This window comes from Ambystoma mexicanum, chromosome 12, assembly GCF_040938575.1.
Source record: "Ambystoma mexicanum isolate Mex_15411 chromosome 12, UKY_AmexF1_1, whole genome shotgun sequence".
Classification (NCBI taxonomy): domain Eukaryota; kingdom Metazoa; phylum Chordata; class Amphibia; order Caudata; family Ambystomatidae; genus Ambystoma; species Ambystoma mexicanum.
The window spans coordinates 1,209,515,472-1,209,533,221 of record NC_090936.1 but is presented as its reverse complement, the minus strand read 5'-3'; the positions used below and the strand labels follow the sequence as shown (position 1 = coordinate 1,209,533,221).

At 47.6% G+C, this 17,750-nt stretch overlaps 1 protein-coding gene across 4 annotated transcripts in view; it reads right to left on the bottom strand.

The window, feature by feature from the left end:
* RPAP3 (RNA polymerase II associated protein 3) overlaps positions 1–17,750 on the bottom strand; it is a 280,511-nt gene that overhangs the window by 69,637 nt on the left and 193,124 nt on the right. For all 4 annotated transcript variants that reach the window (XM_069629862.1, XM_069629864.1, XM_069629863.1 and 1 more), the window contains exon 13: positions 921–1,144. In XM_069629862.1, the coding sequence (XP_069485963.1) occupies positions 921–1,144 (224 nt within the window). The remainder of the gene's footprint in view (positions 1–920; positions 1,145–17,750) is intronic.

Here is a 17,750-nt window from a genome sequence, read left to right as displayed (position 1 = left end):
TCCCCACACATAAACCTGCCCTCCTCCACTGCTATCATTTGTCTACCCTAATCTCCCCATCATTCCCTGTTCCCCACACATAAACCTGCCCTCCTCCACTGCTATCATTTGTCTATCCTAATCTCCCCTTCATTCCCTGTTCCCCACACATAACCCTGCCCTCCTCCACTGCTATCATTTGTCTATCCTAATCTCCCCATCATTCCCTGTTCCCCACACATAAACCTGCCCTCCTCCACTGCTATCATTTGTCTATCCTAATCTCCCCATCATTCCCTGTTCCCCACACATAACCCTGCCCTCCTCCACTGCTATCATTTGTCTATCCTAATCTCCCCATCATTCCCTGTTCCCCACACATAACCCTGCCCTCCTCCACTGCTATCATTTGTGTATCCTAATCCCCCATCATTCCCTGCTCCCCACACATAACCCTGCCCTCCTCCACTGCTATCATTTGTCTATCCTAATCTCCCCATCATTCCCTGTTCCCCACACATAACCCTGCCCTCATATATGCAGTGTACATTTTAACCTGGGTGGTGGTGTATGCTTGTATGCTACCCTCTACCCTTTCTCCACCTGGCTCCCCATCTGAGCGTATGTCCTGGACCGCTCGGCTAAGTTTACCCCTGGGGGAGACATATACCAAAGTGCAATGGAGCCTGGGTGCGGATCGATCTCCCCGAAACCTAAACATAGGGTGCAGGAACATCTCATCACTTATATTTCTAAAATATGAAATAGGTTTCTGAGAAGATTTTACTTTTATCTTTAAACAGGAAATGCATTTTTTGATTGTTTAAAGGAATTTACCCTAACGAACATGAAGTGGTTACAGTTGTAAACCACAATGTTTACAAGTTTGATCATTTTAGAGGCACAATGAACTACTAATAAAGGCAAAACATTGGACTTACTGAACGGCTGAGCATTCCACAGCATCTTCCATCTTCAGCACCTTGGCCTGGGGGATGTCACTCGGGGACGGATGCCGGTCATGGCTGGAGACGTCCTCTGTTACTATGGAAGACATGTGTTTTCCAATAGAAGGGTTGACCTGCTCAGTAGCTGTGGGACTTGGTGATTTAGAGACATGGATCTCATCACCAACTTCTTCAATCACCATTCGCCTTAGAGGCTTCTAAATGGGCGAGGAGAGAAATCATAGTCAGTGGCTTATAAGGCAATACAAAATTACACTGCTACACTTAATACAAATAAATTCCTACATGTCTGTCCTTCGAGCAGAGAACGTGCACTTGCAGTAATAACAGAGCAGAGCACCCCACGCTTTCCAGAGGTGGGTCAATTCGGTATTCTCATAGTTACACCTTTAATACATCTTCGGAGACATTTTTCTCATCTTTAGAAATGCAGTGCCATGACATCCTAATTACAAAACAAACAAAGGCAAAGCCAAGAGGTTTTGTCTTTTACATGCATTGCGTCCTCATTTACAGGGCACTGTCGTGATGTTCCCAGGAACTTGCATGATTTGCCAGCTGCTGCCATTTTAGGGCTAGGTAGCAGCACCATTGTCCAGACATGTCCATGTAAGGTCTCCCCGGGTACGTGAGCCAGCTGCAGCACTGCAATGAACCAAGCTAATGACAGGAATGGAACAAGTTACTTACCTGTAACTGTTGTTCTCCAGCATGGGCCTGGCATAGATTCACATGCTCATGAATATTCCCTGTCGTCAGGCTGGGAATCCTCAGTAAAGAAAAAATCAGTTTCAGTTTCATTTCTGAACTGTCTTTCTCCTAACAACCAATCACTGAGCTCTGGGTCATACTGCCCCCAGCCAATGACTGCCCTCTACCTAAGCCACTCCTCTGGCAGCCATCTTCAGATTTGGTAGCACGTAAAGTAGCAGTAGGACCAAGAGAAGAGCCGCAGAGGTGTAGGCAGAAGGGTTCGCATGTGAATCCATGCTGGAGAACAACAGTTAAAGGTAAGTAACTTGTTCCTTCTCCAGCATGGGGTCTGGCATGGATTCACATGCTCATGAATAAAGAATACATAGCAGTACACACATGCACAACAACGGGATGTGGCAAGGCTCAACAGAAGCATCTCTTACCTCCTTACCAGACTCACCTTCAAGCGACCAGGTTGCGCAGCACTGCTTGGCCGACTCTGGACTCCTCCGGGGAATCCCTGTCGACGCAGTAGAATTTTGTGAAGGTGTGCGTCGACCTCCACGTCGCAGCCCTGCAGATATCCAGCAGGGGCACACCAGACAGGAACGCCGTTGTAGCAGTGATCACACTGGTAGAGTGGGCTCTCGGACGGCTAGGCAGCGGTTGGTTTGCCAACTGGTGACGGTGGGTGATACAGCCGGAGAGCCACCAGGAAATGGAAGCCTTGGACAGGGCCTTCCCATGGTTCACAGCACCAAAGTTCACCAACATCTGAGAGGTTTTCCGGAAACTCTGTGTGGGCCACATAAAACATCAGCGCTCTAGCCACATCCAGCGAGTGCAAAGTCCTTTCAGCCGGTGACGAAGATGTCGGAAAAAACACAGGTTACACCAAGGGCTTGTTTAGATGAAAGTCTGACGGCACCTTGCGCATAAAGGAGGGGTGGGTTCCCAGCACTTGTGGAAAGACAAGTAACGTGGTCTACAGGAGAGGGCCTGGATCTCCCCCACTCGTCGTGCAGAGGTGATGGCCACGAGAAAAGCTGTTTTTCACAACAAAAACTGGTGCAGAAGGCATAGGCTCGAACGGAGGTCCCATGATCCTAGTAAGCACCACACTGAGTTCCCACGCCAAGGCCAGAGCCTTCACCAGCGGGAACGAGCGGAATAGTCCCTTGACGAATTCCTTGACCAATTGGTGCGACCACAAGGATGGTCGTCCTGGGGATCTGGTGTAGCGGGAGATAGCCGCCAGATGAACCTTGATGGAGGCGTGGGCCAGTCCCGATTTGGCCAATGACAGCAAATATAGAAGTACCTGAGGAGCCTTGATCCCCAGTGGGTCGATCTTCTGGGAACACCACCAAATAGCAAATCTCTTCCACTTGACTCTGTAGAATTTCAAAGTACACAATGCTCCAGCATTGGCGAGAACTTCCTTGCAGTCCGCCGGGAGATCGTAGCCACCGAATTCTAGCGCAGCAGGAGCCAGGCCTTCAGTTTCAGAGACCCTGGATTGTGGTGAAGAATGGCGCCTCCTTCGCAGGAGATAAGATCCGCGACCACTGGCATCTTGCCTGGTGGAGACGCTGACATGCTGAGAAGGTCCGGGTACCAGATCTGCCTCGGCCACGCCGGTGTGACAAGGATCATTTGGAACGGGCACTGTTTGAGTTGACTGATTACTCGAAGTAACAACTGCAACGGTAAGAACGCATACAGAAAGAGGCCTCCCCAAGGGAATGAGAATGCGTCCCCCATGCTCCCCTGCTGGCAAACCTCAGGCACTTGGTGCTCGTCGCCATAGCAAGCAAGTCGATCTGGGGATTGCCCCATTTGAGGAACAGGTTCTCCACTAGGTCCTGTCGAAGTTCCCACTCGTGGCAAGAGCAAAGCTCCCTGCTCAGAGAGTCGGCGACCGTGTTCTTTACTCCTGCCAGATTGAACGGGATCAGGACCATCCCATGGGCGACGGCCCAGTGCCATAAATCCTGTGCCTCTTTGGAGAGCGCTGGGGACCTAGTGCCCCCATGTTTCCTGATGTAAAGCATTGTGGTGGTATTGTCTGTGAAGGCCCGCACCACCTTGCCCTTGAGGGACGGCAGGAACAATTTGAGGGCCCAAAACACTGCTCGTAGCTCCAGAACGTTGATGTGCAAAGTCTTCTCCTCTGGCAGCCACAGGCTTCTGGCGTGAAGACTTCCGGTGTGGGCTCCCCATCCTTCCAGGGAAGTGTCAGTCATTACCGTCTCCTGGTGCGGTGGCACCTGTAAATCCACGCCTCCGGCCAGATTAGAATGTATGTCCCACCACCTTATCGCCCAATGGAATCCCTCGTCAAGTGTAATCTTGTCCTGGAAGCTTCCGGACACCTGAATCCAACGGGTGTTGAGGAACTCCTGCAGTGGGCGCATCCACAACCTGTAGAGACGGACGAGATAAATGCATGCCGAGCAGAGACTTGATGGCCCGTACTGTGGCGATATTCAGAGCAAGCAGCCTTTGCACCTTGTCCAGGATGGCTGCCACTCTCTTCTCCGACGGTGACTCTAGGCATGACACTGTGCTGAGCTGGGATCCCAGGAACAGAGCGTCCTGCGATGGAGTCAAGCAGGACTTTGCGTAATTCACAGAGAATCCCAGATCCGTCAATGGGCAGACGGTCTTTGCTGTGTGGTCAACGGCGATGCTCCTTGAGCAGGCCCGGATGAGTAGACGTGAATCCCTTGTAGTCGCAGGTGGGCTGCCACTGGCGCCAGGCACTTGGTTAAGACTCTGGGCACCGACTTCAACCTGAAAGGGTAGTGCCTTGAATTGGTAATGCACCCCGTGAACGACGAAGCGCAGAAACTTGCGGTGTCCCTTGTGAATGGGGATGTGGAAGTACGCATCCTCCAGATCCAACAACGACAGAATTCTCCCTCTTCTAGCTGTCCGAGCACGTGTTGAAGGGTGACCATCTGGAACTTCTGAGACTTTATGTACTTGTTCAAACTTTATGTACTTGTTCAGTCGCCGTAGGTTGAGAATGGGCCTCCAGCCCCCGGTCTTTTTTTGCACAAGGAAGTACCTTGAATAAACTCCAGAGCCGCTTTGGAACCAGCTCTATCGCCCCTTTCTTTAGCATGGCCCGAACCTCCAACAGTAGTTGAGGGACGTGGTTTTCCTGCCGGGCCACCAGTGGTATTTGGGGCACTTCCGTTGGAACTCTAGAGTGTGTCCGTGGGCGAGAGCATCCAGCACCCAGCGGTCAGCGGAGATGGTCTTCCATACGCTGACGAAGTTGGCCAGCTGGCCTCCCACTGGGGTGCACGGGGGAGGGGGGCCCGACGTCACGGCCGGTTCATTCTTGCTTGGACAATGACAACGTCCTCCTCCGAAGGCCTTGGAGCGGCCCCTGTTGGTCTCCTGGGCCGAGGAGCGGGAGGGCTGGTGGTAAGAAGAGGAGCCCCCACCGTAACCCTTCGAAGAATGGGGAGACTTGCCGCATGAGGACCGAAAGGACAGCCGTTGCTGCTGTAGCATTCCCAGGGCATGTGCCGTCTCCGCCTTGATGGTCTGTAGAGACTCATTTGAAGCCGTCCCGAACAGATTGTCTCCGTCAAAGGGCATGTCCAAAACCCTTGTCTGGACCTCCTGTTGAAAGTTGGTGGCCCTGAGCCAGCCACGGCAGCAAAGGCAAATGCTGTTGCCCATCTGGCAGAAACCCACGTAGGCTATGTCTGTGGTCACCGTGATGGTGTGCTCCGACACCAGCTTGCCCTCTTGCAGAATCTCCAACGCTTCTGACCTCTTGTCAGGGAGGAAGTCCAGCAGAGGTGCAAGTTTGAACCACAGCTCCCGGTCGTAGCGCACTACGATAGCGAGGGCGGCCTTGAAGGTCGTGGCTGCAGAGTAGATAACTCGTCATCCCATCGCATCCAACTTCTTCCCCTCGCTGTCAGGAGGGGTGGATGCCGACGGCACCGCCTCCCGGTCTTCCAGCGGCACCAGTGTCGGCCACCCCGCCGACTACGGGTGAACCACCGGCCAAGACGAGGAAGAGGCACCCGATGCCTCCTTGCTACCCGTCTCCTCCCTCTCCACCGCCCGCAACAGGTGAGACGGAGTCGGACACAGCAATGACGACGGGCATGGACGACGACAGAGGGATGGGGACCTCCTGTCTCCGCCGCCCAGATCCTCTCCTCCCGGCGAGATGGGATCGATTCATGCAATGATCTCCAGAGCATCAGAGCTCTTCCAGCTCGCGCCAGAGGAGAAGGAGGACTTCCTATATCAGTGACGCAAAGCGGAAGACCATCCTTTCAGTTCCGCTCTTGGACAACATTTGGGACGAAGGACTGACTCTCCCGAAGAACCCTTCTACTGCCCCATCAAAGAGGGACCGCCTACAGAAGAAATACAGGGTGCCGGACTCTGCACCCAAGTGTTTGCAGGCCAAACCGTCACTGGACTCTGTGGTCTCGGCAGCGGCCAAGAAGAAGTCGTCGGGCTCTTCATCTTCAGCAGCATCCACCCCTCCTGACGCTGTACACTGCCTCGTCTTTTCCTTGGTCGCCTCAGGGGTCACCTTCAGCTTGCCCGGGTGATCAGACTTCCTCTTGGATGATGATCCAGAGCATGGACTGGATACCGATGCAGCCGGGGATTTAGAACGCGCCTTGGCCGCCGAGGAGCACGCCGCAACGGTGCTCCCGGTGGAAGTGGACTTGCGGGGCTTGGTCTTTTGTTGGACCCCCGCGGGAGGGGCGCCCTCAAAGGACTTCGAAGCCCGCTCAGCTATCCCGGATCCGGAAGAGGCATGCTTCTGGGACCCACCCAGTGCAGAGGCCTTGGTCTGCAGCCACTCATTCAGCCGCTTACGCTGATCCTTCAACGTGCGTGTCGAGAGTTCACGGCAAACATTCCCAGTGCATTTACTGCTTGTGCATCGGGTACAGGCAGTAAATGCACTGGGAATGTTTGTCGTCCATGAAAACATTCTGCAAGCCACAGTCGGTGCAAAGCTTGAAAAGAGCAGGGGATTCCTTCTTCTCCTCCGACATGATCCACGCATCGTAGGCCTGACTAATCTTCTGGAAGCCTCTACGAAGAAACTCGACGAAATCCGCCCTTGATGGGCGCTGAAGAATCCAAAAAATGTGTCCCTGTTAATCGGAAGGTTGATCGATGGAGCACAAGGCTCGATTGACCGTAAAATAGTACAACTCTTGCAAAAAGCGAAATACGCAGCAAAAGCTCGGGAGCCAAGCACAAGTACTCCCAACACTGGAACGTGTGGTAAAAATCTGAAGATGGCCGCCAGAGGAGGGGCTTAGGTAGAGGGCAGTATGACCCAGAGCTCAGTGATTGGTTGTTAGGAGAAAGACAGTTCAGAAATGAAACTGATTTTTTTTTCTTTACCGAGGATCCCCAGCCTGACGACAGGGAATATTCATGAGCATGTGAATCCATGCCAGACCCATGCTGGAGAAGCTTGGAAAATGGGAGAGTACTTGGGCATGTGACCATCATATGTAAGATATAGCCCCAAGTGCTGCCATCATATGACAGGTGCAGCCTTGAATGCATTAATAATGCCATTGCATGCCTGATAAATTTGACATATGTAGGGTTTACTGTTTTCAGTGTTTATTTTCCCTCCTGGTGGTGTTTTTTATTCAAACTCTGTAGTCATCAGTGTTTACCCATTTTTTCCCTCACCAATCACCGTGGTTTCCACTGTAGAGAAAAAGAAAATCTTTTATTGATGTGTGTATATTATGCATACTTCCTTTGAAAGAAAGAAAAACGCAGATGGCGCTGAGGCACTCCTTGCTGTCCCTTTACATTCTTGGACTTGTAGGCCGGAATTTATAATGGAAAAGGAAAACTACACATACAAAAATGCAATGAAATCAAAAAAATGACTTAATGGGTTCCAGTTGTGTGTCTTGGGGCAAGGTAAGATCCGGAATTAATTTAGCAGTGAACCCCAAGACATGCACTACCCAAAGATAACATACATCATGGTGTGCAAGAGCGGAAGAGAAGGTTGTATGAGAGACATAAGAGGCTTATCAAAGCTGCAGGCAGGGCAAAGAACTGAGAAACCTTTTTTTTAAAAAACAAAATACACTTTGAGAACGAATCTTATGATCACACAGATTGCAATGGAGCACTTGGTAAAAATATAAAGTTTGTATATATACCAAGTGTGTGGTTAAATAGATTCTGGAACTGGTCTCCGGTCCGATAGCACAGCAAGTAGAGCGCTCGCTTTGACATCTGTGCAGAGCCTACTGAGGTAGGTGCGAATCCCAGCAGGGACAAACTCAGCCTTTTATCCTTCGGAGGTCGATAAATGAGCACCACACACCGTGGGTAAAAACAAGCAGCGCTCAGATACCCGAGGGTTCGTAGCGCTATATAAATGCTAAATTATTATTATTTTTTTTTAAAGCTGGATATTTATTTTGATGGGAATTAGGAATCCAAATCACAGACAAAAATATTATTTAACTGACCCGTACTATCAAATTTCGCTGAAAACCTTGAATTATTGGAATAGAAGTGACCTTTCCTTGGCCCATTTCCCCACTAGTGTATGATGTAGGATCTTTGGAATACAAGGCTCCATTTGATCAAGAAGCCCATTTGGCTCTTCTCTGACAAGTCACTAACAGATTTATTTAGCCTTGTAGTTTCAGGAATCCTATAAATTAACTCCAAATTGCTACTTTAAAGAAAATACACGGTCCATGCAATATAGCATTATTAAGGGGATCATCATATGACTTATTTCAGTTTATATCGTATGCAGTATGACAATGTCTGAAACTGTCCACTTGATGGCAGTGCTGAGCTTGCTTTCAATTTTAAATTTAATACAGTACTCAGTATTTTTTTTAGCAAGGTCAGTGCTGCCATCTACTGGAAATTATCGGAGATTTTTCGCAGAAACCGATTTTACTGACATCCCAAAAGCCTACCCATATCTAAGGCATAGCTTCACAGGTGCTGCCATCATATACCATATTCAGACATACTTACACCAGTAATCTCCCTGTATGGCAAGCAAAGTCACCTCACGTAAAAGTATAGCTTTGCGGGTACTGCATTCATAAGCTAAGTTCAGAACTTCCTGAAAACATTTCTTTTGCCATTTATAAAGCGCACTAGGCCCGGACACATCAAGCCACTGGCAACAAATTACAACAGCATGGAAAGACAGAGCGAGAAAAAGTTCAGGCAATGGCAGTTTTTTAAATTTTTTTATGAGAGTCTTTCAGCGATCACATCCTTGGCAAATTAAAGTCTTGAGATGCTTACGGAAGGCCCAGTAAGATTGTTCCGATCTTAGATGCAGAGGTAAGGCATTCCAGTTCTCAGCGGCAATGACCAGGAAGCTCAAAGACACCGAGCTCTCTGAAGATCGAATTTTGAGCCAAGGGTGGGGAGTCAGGGGATGTTCCCCAACGGGTTCTAGAATTTGTTTCAAAGACCTTCCCTGCTTCATTTGGATGATGTATACAAAAGCGGAAAACATGCCTGGTGCCCAACAGCCATACATTAGTTGCTCTTGTATGCATCAATGACATTCAATTCAGTCACGTGACACTGCAGCCATCCAAAGCACTGCTGCAGAGCACTCCTTCAGCTTTTCTCTCCCTTCGGGGTCAAAAGGTGGTTGAGGTGGAGTTGGGGGGGAAGTGGGGTGCTGCCCCAGCATATACGAAAGTCGCTTTGCCTCTTGTTACCCAGTGCTGGAAATGGGCAACATTTACTGGGGGACTCCACCCACCCCAAACGCACGTGTGTGGGTTGTCAGTGATGTGGGTGGGACCTGGACCGGATTGTCAGTGGTGTGGGGGGGATTGCGGGTAAGTGTCGAATGATGATCGTGCCCTGAATATAGGATGCTGGCTGCTTTGCATAGCAACCAACAGCATTTTGGGAACAAAAGAATGACCCCCAATTTATCAAACATGTCTTTGCTAGTAATTCAAACGTTCATCCCTTCAGAGCATGGAATGCACACTTGATATGGTGCTCATTTCCTCTGTCACAACAGTCACCCGGACAGTAAAATGTGTGCAAAGCATGAGACACATATACAGCTTGGATTGTTTCATTGTTTGCGCTGGAATTGTTGAGCAAAGGACGACTTTCAGATGCAGTCTGCAAAGTCGCTGTATACTGCGGCACAGCAGCTGCACAGAAGCACCGTGACGGTATGCATGCAGCTGAGCAGCGATATGCAACAAACACTCCAACCCCTCTGCGCCCCCCCCCCACAACTCAAGTTGCGGAAGCTCTCTGCCCCCGACACGGCGAGGCTTGCAGCGGTTTTCTGAATGCTGTGTCTCGGACGAGGCAGCAGCCCTGGAAAGGAAAATGTCTAACCTGCAGAGTGGAAATGCAGACAGTGGCTCATAGAGGGACAGCTAAGACCTGAAACACAGGGAGGGGGAAAAGGGCAAGAGGGAGAGGAGGCTCAGCGGGGGCAGAATGTGAGAGAAGGAAAGATCCTGCGCTGAGTCTTCTGTGAGGAGTTAGTTACACTGTCTCAGAGAACTTTAGCTGTTTTGACTTTCCAGTGATATAAGATACAGGATAATGTATTTATATAGCACCTATACACAAGGTGTTTCAAAGTCTTTCCACGCTGCTAACCACCAGAAGGAGGTGGCAAACATACACTTGCCTCTCTTCCAGCAGAGTGGTGTGTGTTCCTTCAACATCTGCCTTTAAGCTCGTCAGACGACACCGCCACTCCTCTGGGGGACAAGTTGGGAGTTTGCGGCATCAGGGGAGCTGCAGCAAGTCATTTACAACCATTGCCATGTGATAGCTTATTACTCGCAAATCTTTGGTAAACGTGTCGACCGCGCTTACAATTTAATGTTCTGCTTACCAGGGACTAAAACTGAAGTTATCCTTCCGGGGAAGAAGAGTACGTAACCTACTTACGCCCAATAAGCGCACGTTTATAATTGCGCCTACTTTGGAAAATCATGGCATGTCACTGCGGAGCAAGCAGCGCACAATGAGCACGACTTGACATTATACACCATCTTAATACACACATGCTGCCAATCATTCATTCTGTACGGCCCGCCCAGGGGGAGGTTGTAAGAAAAACAACACAGCACAAACCATCAAAAATACCATCTTTCGGCAGATCTTCAAAGCTTAGAACGACTCCACGACTTTCCTGCATGCCGAAATTACCAGCGACACCTTACAACGGGATGGCAAGCTCAACTAATGCAAACATCAGTGCACGTCAGGATTCACCTGGCTTTCTTTCCAATCATGTGCACCTGCCAGAGGACACTCATTCTGAGTCTCAAACACCACATACTGCAAGACTCAATATCCCAGTGATGCTCCAAGTGGCTGCAGAGCCAGAATTTCACGCAACGCCAGACAAAGCTATTATGAATGAACAACAGACAGACTCCACTGTAGCATCATGTAATGCTACATGGAATGTTACATATGTAATATGTGGAATGTGGAACTGACCAGGGCTGAATGAAAATGTCACAGCAATGTTTGGACACAAAAGAAGCAGGTCCTTAATTGGTAACAGCAGTTTCCTTTGCATACGTGCCAAGAGTACTTGGATTTATTTGTAAGCACACTGAAACAGCAGAGAGACTTTGACGTTCCTTTCTCCCCTTGTGACTTACGCTCACAATGGGCTTTCATCTCATGAATAACGAATACTCAAGTCACTGAGGTTCCTTTATTTATGTGTGGAGTGGGCTGGCTTCAACATTCCTTTCTGAATGGAATACTAAGAAGACAAGACTTCCTTTGCTCTCATGGACAATGTAACAATTGAAAAGAAAGCTATAATCGAAAAAGGAGAAATACAAGGAGCAGGGGTAGCAAGGATGAATCCGACAAGAAAGGATGTTTTTGTTGTGCTAGTACTTCCCATTTTGCAAGCCCGGCAATTAAAGCTACGTGCAAAAGGTGCAACAGGCGTGGACATTTTACCTCTTGTTGCAGGACAAAAAGTGAGAATATTGCTCTGTTGGATGAACTATGTGAGGGCATGGAGGACTGCACATGTCTCATTGATTTTACCTCAGATGTCACTATGGTACAGGATGATGATGCTGACACCGAAAAACGCATGGCTGCCATTGAACTTCAAGGGATGAATCTGAATATGGTGATAGATTCAGGGGCGAAGTGCACGTTACTGCCCAAACATGTGTTCGAAAAGGGATTGCAAAGCTCCATATCTCTCAATACAGTTGATATCCGCCCTGTTGCCTATGGTGGAAAGAGAATAGATTTGGAGGGTTGGTTCTGGGCTTTATTGAAGTTCAAAGACAGGTCAGCAAAGTGCAAAGTGTACGTTTCTAAGAAAGGTACCATCAGAAACGGCTTAAGATAAAATTAGATCCTAATGTTGAGGAAACTGTGTATACTGTAGAAGGCAATGTTGATATGTCCCAACATGCTGTGTTTCGTGATGAGTTAGGCAGTCTCAAGGGTTTTATGCACAAAATAAGAGTAAAACCAGAATCTGTTCCTGTTGTACCTAAACTCAGGAGTGTACCACTAGCCATCAGGGATGCGGTTAAAGAGGAATTGCTTACCATGGAGAAGAATGATGTTATTGAAAGGGTAGAGGCTGTCCAATGGGTCTATCCTTTAGTGGTGGCACAATGGACAACTGAGATTATGCATTGATTTAAGATCTGTTAATCGTTGTATAATCGCAGATAGACATCCCTTACCCAACATCTCAGAAATGCTTGGTACCATTAAAGAAGCAAAGATTACGAGCACACTAGATTTGAGGTCTGCCTATCATCAGATTGTACTCTTCCAGGAATATGACAGCATTCATTACGCCGGAAGGCCTATTCCAATGCAAACGCATGCCTTTCGGATTAGTTTCAGCTGCATCAGTATTTCAACGCATTATGTACCAGTTATTTCACAATATGAATGGTGTTCTGTGTTTCCAGGATAATGTGTTGGTGTATGGTAAAGATCAGGAGGAACATGAAAGAGGTTGAAGAAAGTGTCAAATATTTTTATGGAAGCAGGTTTAACCTTGAGTAAGGACAAATGTAAGTTTAGTAAGACTGCTATCCTATATTTGGGACATACTATATCTGAAAGGGGCATTGCGCATAAGGCTGAGATAGTGGACAACATTGTACATTGCCCCAGTCCTTCTGACAAGGAGAAAATACTATCCTTTTTAGGCATGGCGGAATACTATTCCAAGTTTGTGCCAGGTCTAGCGAGCAAATCCACTCACATGAGGGAATAAGTAAAGAAAGAGGTAATATTCAATTGGTCCGATCAGTGTGAAAGAGAATTCCAAGAGATTAGGTTTGCTCTCAACAAGGCACCCACGTTGAAGAACTTTGACTCTAGGAGTAATAACCATGGTCTGGGTGCAGTGCTGTCACAAAAGGGTGAGAAAGAGAAGTACACTATTGCATTTGCATGTAGGATGTTTAGGGCTGCTGAAAGAAATTACTCCACGATACAGAAAGAACTTTCAGCCATAAAATGGGCAATAGAGAAGTTTTGTCCCTTTTTGTGAGGGATAAAATTTGCAATTAGATCAGATCATAAGCCTTTGAAGGAAATTATTATGTCTAAGGGATTGGATAAGGTGTCATCCAGGATTCGCAAGTGGGCCGCTGGATTACAAGACTTCATTTGGGATATTGAGTACCTACCTGGTGTTAAGAATAAGGCAGGAGATTGTTTATACAGGCTCACTAATGTGGTTGATGATGAGGATAAATATGAACACATTTTGAGTATAGACTAGGCAGTAGTGACACAGGAGGATTGACGTGAGGGTATGTTGGTTGATGAGGTCCACATCAATGTTAAGGAAAGGTTGGAGTGTGGTATGAAAGGTGTTGAATTAAGAAAAGGGGTAGTGCCTGATCCCTTCAGGCATGTTTTCGATGAACTGTGCATAAAAGGGGATTTGATTTTAAGGGGTGATAAGATATTACCCTCAACAGGTGTTAGGAAGAAAATTCTTGAAATGGCTCATGAAGGCCATTTAGGAATGACTAAAACTAAACAATTGGTTAGACAGAACTATTGGTGGCCGGGGATGGATGTACATATAGAAAGGAGTATCAGGGAATGTGGCATCTGTGAAGAAGCGGCCAAAAGGGTGTGTTTCTAGAGCTGAACCCATGACCCTTTTATCTATTCCCTCTGTTCCCCGGGAAAGAGTAGGTTTGGATATCATTGGTCCTGGGAGGTCTCAAGGAGTCAATAGATTTGGTATAGCACTAGTTGATATGCTGTCTCCCTGGGTGGAATTGTTGTGGGTTCAAAATGTGTGTGCCAGGGACGTGATTTGCATTTTTGGATAATATATTTTGGAGGGAAGGCTATCCCACTTCCATTGTCACTGATAATGGAGTCCAGTTTGTAGCAGATGATATGAAAGAGTATGTTAGGACCAATGGCATTGAGCATAGGACGAGTTCCATTTACCATACTGAAGCCAACGGGATAGTCAAACGGTTTAACAGAGTTATTAAGAACAGTATAAGGGTGGCTATCTCGGAAGGCAGGGATTGGAAGAAGGCTGTGGAGGACACTGTGGTAGCATACAGGTTCACACCCCATGTTACAAAAGGTATTTCTCGTTTTGAAATGTTAAGAGGAAGGAAGCCTAACACAAGAATCTGCCCAGGTTGGTTAGGTAGGGCGTGTCAAAGGAATATTGATTTAGATAATGTCAAGGACAGGATAACTGCTAGACAATTGAGCAATAAGGCTACATTTGATTTGAGGAAAGCGACCAAGCAGGTTGTTGTTAAAGAAGGGGAGTGGGTTTTCATAATACTCCCTGGTAACAGAATGGAAGGGGGTTTGAGATGGTTGTTGCCCATGAGGGTTATTAAGAAATTACATGGCGCTGTGAAGGTGTCTGATGGGCGAATGTGGAACATGAATAGGGTATGTAAAGACAACAAGGAGGTTACGGAGAAGGAGATGGTGAGTGATTCAATAAGGAGTAAGTCGCCTGGTGTGAGCAAGCAATCTTGTGTGTTGCACAAGACTGACAATTTGAAGTGTTTCAGTAAGAGGGTGGTCCCCAGTAGGAAGTGTGGGAGACCATCCTATTTAAAAGATTATGTGGAATGAAAAACGTTTCTTTATCTGCATGCTCAGATGAGCTTTCACAAAGTATCTCTCAGTATTCATGACTGTTAGTTATTTACCTATCTGTGCATCACTGCAGTTATTCAGTTTCAATGTAATGTTCTTATATAAATTCTTCATTTTAGGCTGTTGCTTTTAATAATGCTCAGGCATCTGTTTGTTTCATTTTCTGCTTTTTATTATTATTATTATTATTATTATTGTCTGTGCTGTTATGGAGAAAGGGAGCTGTGTAGCATCCTGTGATGCTATTGGGAATGTTGTGTATGTGGAATGTGGAACTGGCAAGGGTGGAATGAGAATGTCAATGTTTGTCTGGTCAGTTAAAAGGAGCGGTGGACAAGGCCGGTGGGGCATTTGGCAGATCTTAAGTTTATGTACATAAATAATCTTCACTGACCTCATGAGTGAGAAGAACCATTTCATCCACACAGCAAAATGAGCATGACGGAGGAGGAGTCATTGCAGAGTGACTGCCGTTATTGGCAGGAGAGGCCATTTTATTGTGCGAACAGTCTTTCTTCACTGGAAGCTAATAGAAGGTAGAGCACCCTTACAAATACTGGACTATAGCGCAAAGCGCCATGGAGTCACTGCAGAATACTGCAGTTCTTGGCAGATACGGCAGGGCTCTTGATGCGGTGAGATGGGGAGAACTTCCACCAGAACAAATATGGTGAGTGACGTGCAGAGTGTATGTATTCCTTGTTGCCACATACCGCCCCCACTGCGTCTCCGGCCCTACAAAATTGGGACTTTTATATCTTTGATTGTGTGCTTTACTTTCCTTTTCTGCTTACGTGACTGTGCTCTCATCCCTGCTCGCTCCACGCATTTTAGACCAATTATGGGGAAAATCAATCCACCGAAGCCACCTAAGCTAGTCCCCCGGAGGACACCGTTGCGTGCTGCCAAACAAGGGCGCAGTCCCTTGCCAGCTGCTACCATCAAATCTTTAAATCAGCACTCCAAGAAAGCGAAACCGGCTACGTGCTTCTTCATACCCCGCCCAAATGAAATTGACTGCATATTTGGAAAATACAATCCCAATGGTCAAATTGGGAAACAAACCAGGTGGGAAACTAGACAAATGTGACGTACATCCTGTCAGCCTCCTGCAAAGATTGTTCCTGATTGCTAATGAGGAGTCATTGTTAAACCATTGCTTGAACTTGAAGCATAACTCGCTCGCCCTCAATAACTCCAGTACCAAACCTATCAGCTACCCCCAATCTTGATCAACTGGCTACACCAGAGTATTCTTATTAATCTGAAAGTGAGGGGGGAGAATCTGAATTTGCCCAGGAAGAAAACTCCAAGCGCCCTATGGTCCGGATCCATGATTCCTTTGAATCCTCCTTGGACATGATAGTAGCAAAATTGGGCGCTTTATTTGCACTATGCTATAAATTTGCTGAGGATCATCTGGTTATTAAACACTCCAGGGCCAAGATTCAGGAGGCCTTGAGGGGGACACCCAACGACAGACAGTATGGCATGCGACCCCACTATTATTCCACATAGCATGCAGCTGAGGGGCAATCGCCATCAGGGCAGCAGGTAGGCCCTAACCCATTGTACTCTGGAACCGGCTGTTCAAATTGTAAAGACCACAAAGCCAGTACAACCAGTGGTCTTGCAAGACCCCTCACTTAGAGTCACAGCGGTGTCAAGAGAGCAAGCGATGGACGCCATAGACATTGAGAAATCCCTCATCAATAGCCCGGATAGATCCCCCAGGAGGAAAAGGCAATGTCCCTCCCAATCTATGCCCAGGCCCTCTGCATCCAAGGAAAGGGCCTCAACCGGCTCCAATGCTGGCGGCTCACAAAGTGTTAGATCTTCATGATGATGAACTAAGTGCGGGCAAATATCTAGTAACCAATACCCTACTCAACAGAGCCAAGAGACAAGTGGTACTACATGGCCCCCTGGACAAATGGCTCGCCCCTGCGGGTCCATCTGGCTGAAAATTACTGTCCCTCCTCCGTCGTTGAGGGCAAATGTGCAACAGGTTCCTGGGATAAGCCCTCTGTGGTTAACCGGGAGGGCGAGCAGAATAAACTGATTCCTGGACAGTCGCATATTCAGGCCTCTGCCCCCGTTTTGGAAGGTGGGCAGGGCCTCCCGGGGTATAAATTAAACCACCGAACCTTGTATTCATGTGTGGAGACACGGAGCAGGTCCTCTATGAAGGAGAGGCTGTCTAAAGGGTGTGGTGGAAGACTAGCATTTCCAAAGTGTCTCAACACAGTAGAACTCGAACCTTATTACATTTATTCCAGCTTATCCTGGACTTAGGCAGGCTTACGTCTGAAAACATTTCTAGCTTAGAGCTGCCAGTTTCTGGTAGACTCACGAATTGGGTGTTAATAACAACGGTTTCATCTTTGATTGCTGAGCAAATTTGTATGAATGTTAAATCTTTGCTTGATTTAGATTTTGAGGTATTTGTTTTCCATCCATTCACCCACTCGCTCTCCATTGCAAATAGGGCATATGGTATGTATGAGGATTCGTGCTGGGCTTCGGAACAAGAGAAGGGAAAGGATGGTTGGGTCGCTGGACCCAAAAGTAGACTGCTCTGTACTTGGTCACGGTTACTGTGCAACCTGAATTGAACTTCAGAGTATCATTCAGCCCAGTTCTCCATGCTATCCTGGCACACACAAGGCCACTGTTAATTTTGAGCCAATCCCTCAGGCCTAAAAGAAATCCTCTATGCCCATGTCTTTTACCTTCAGGAAACCTGGCTTACTTCTGCATTCCTTTTAGATGGTTACACAGTGTTCTTCCGTCTTTCCTCTCCTCCTCTATCTGGTCGCCCTAGGGGCGAGCTTTGTCTAGCGGCCAGGTGTGAGTAGTCCCCTATTCTCTTCAGTGGAATCAGGAAAGATGACCCTTTTCTGGCAGTGATACTCCCTACTCTCCTGCTGA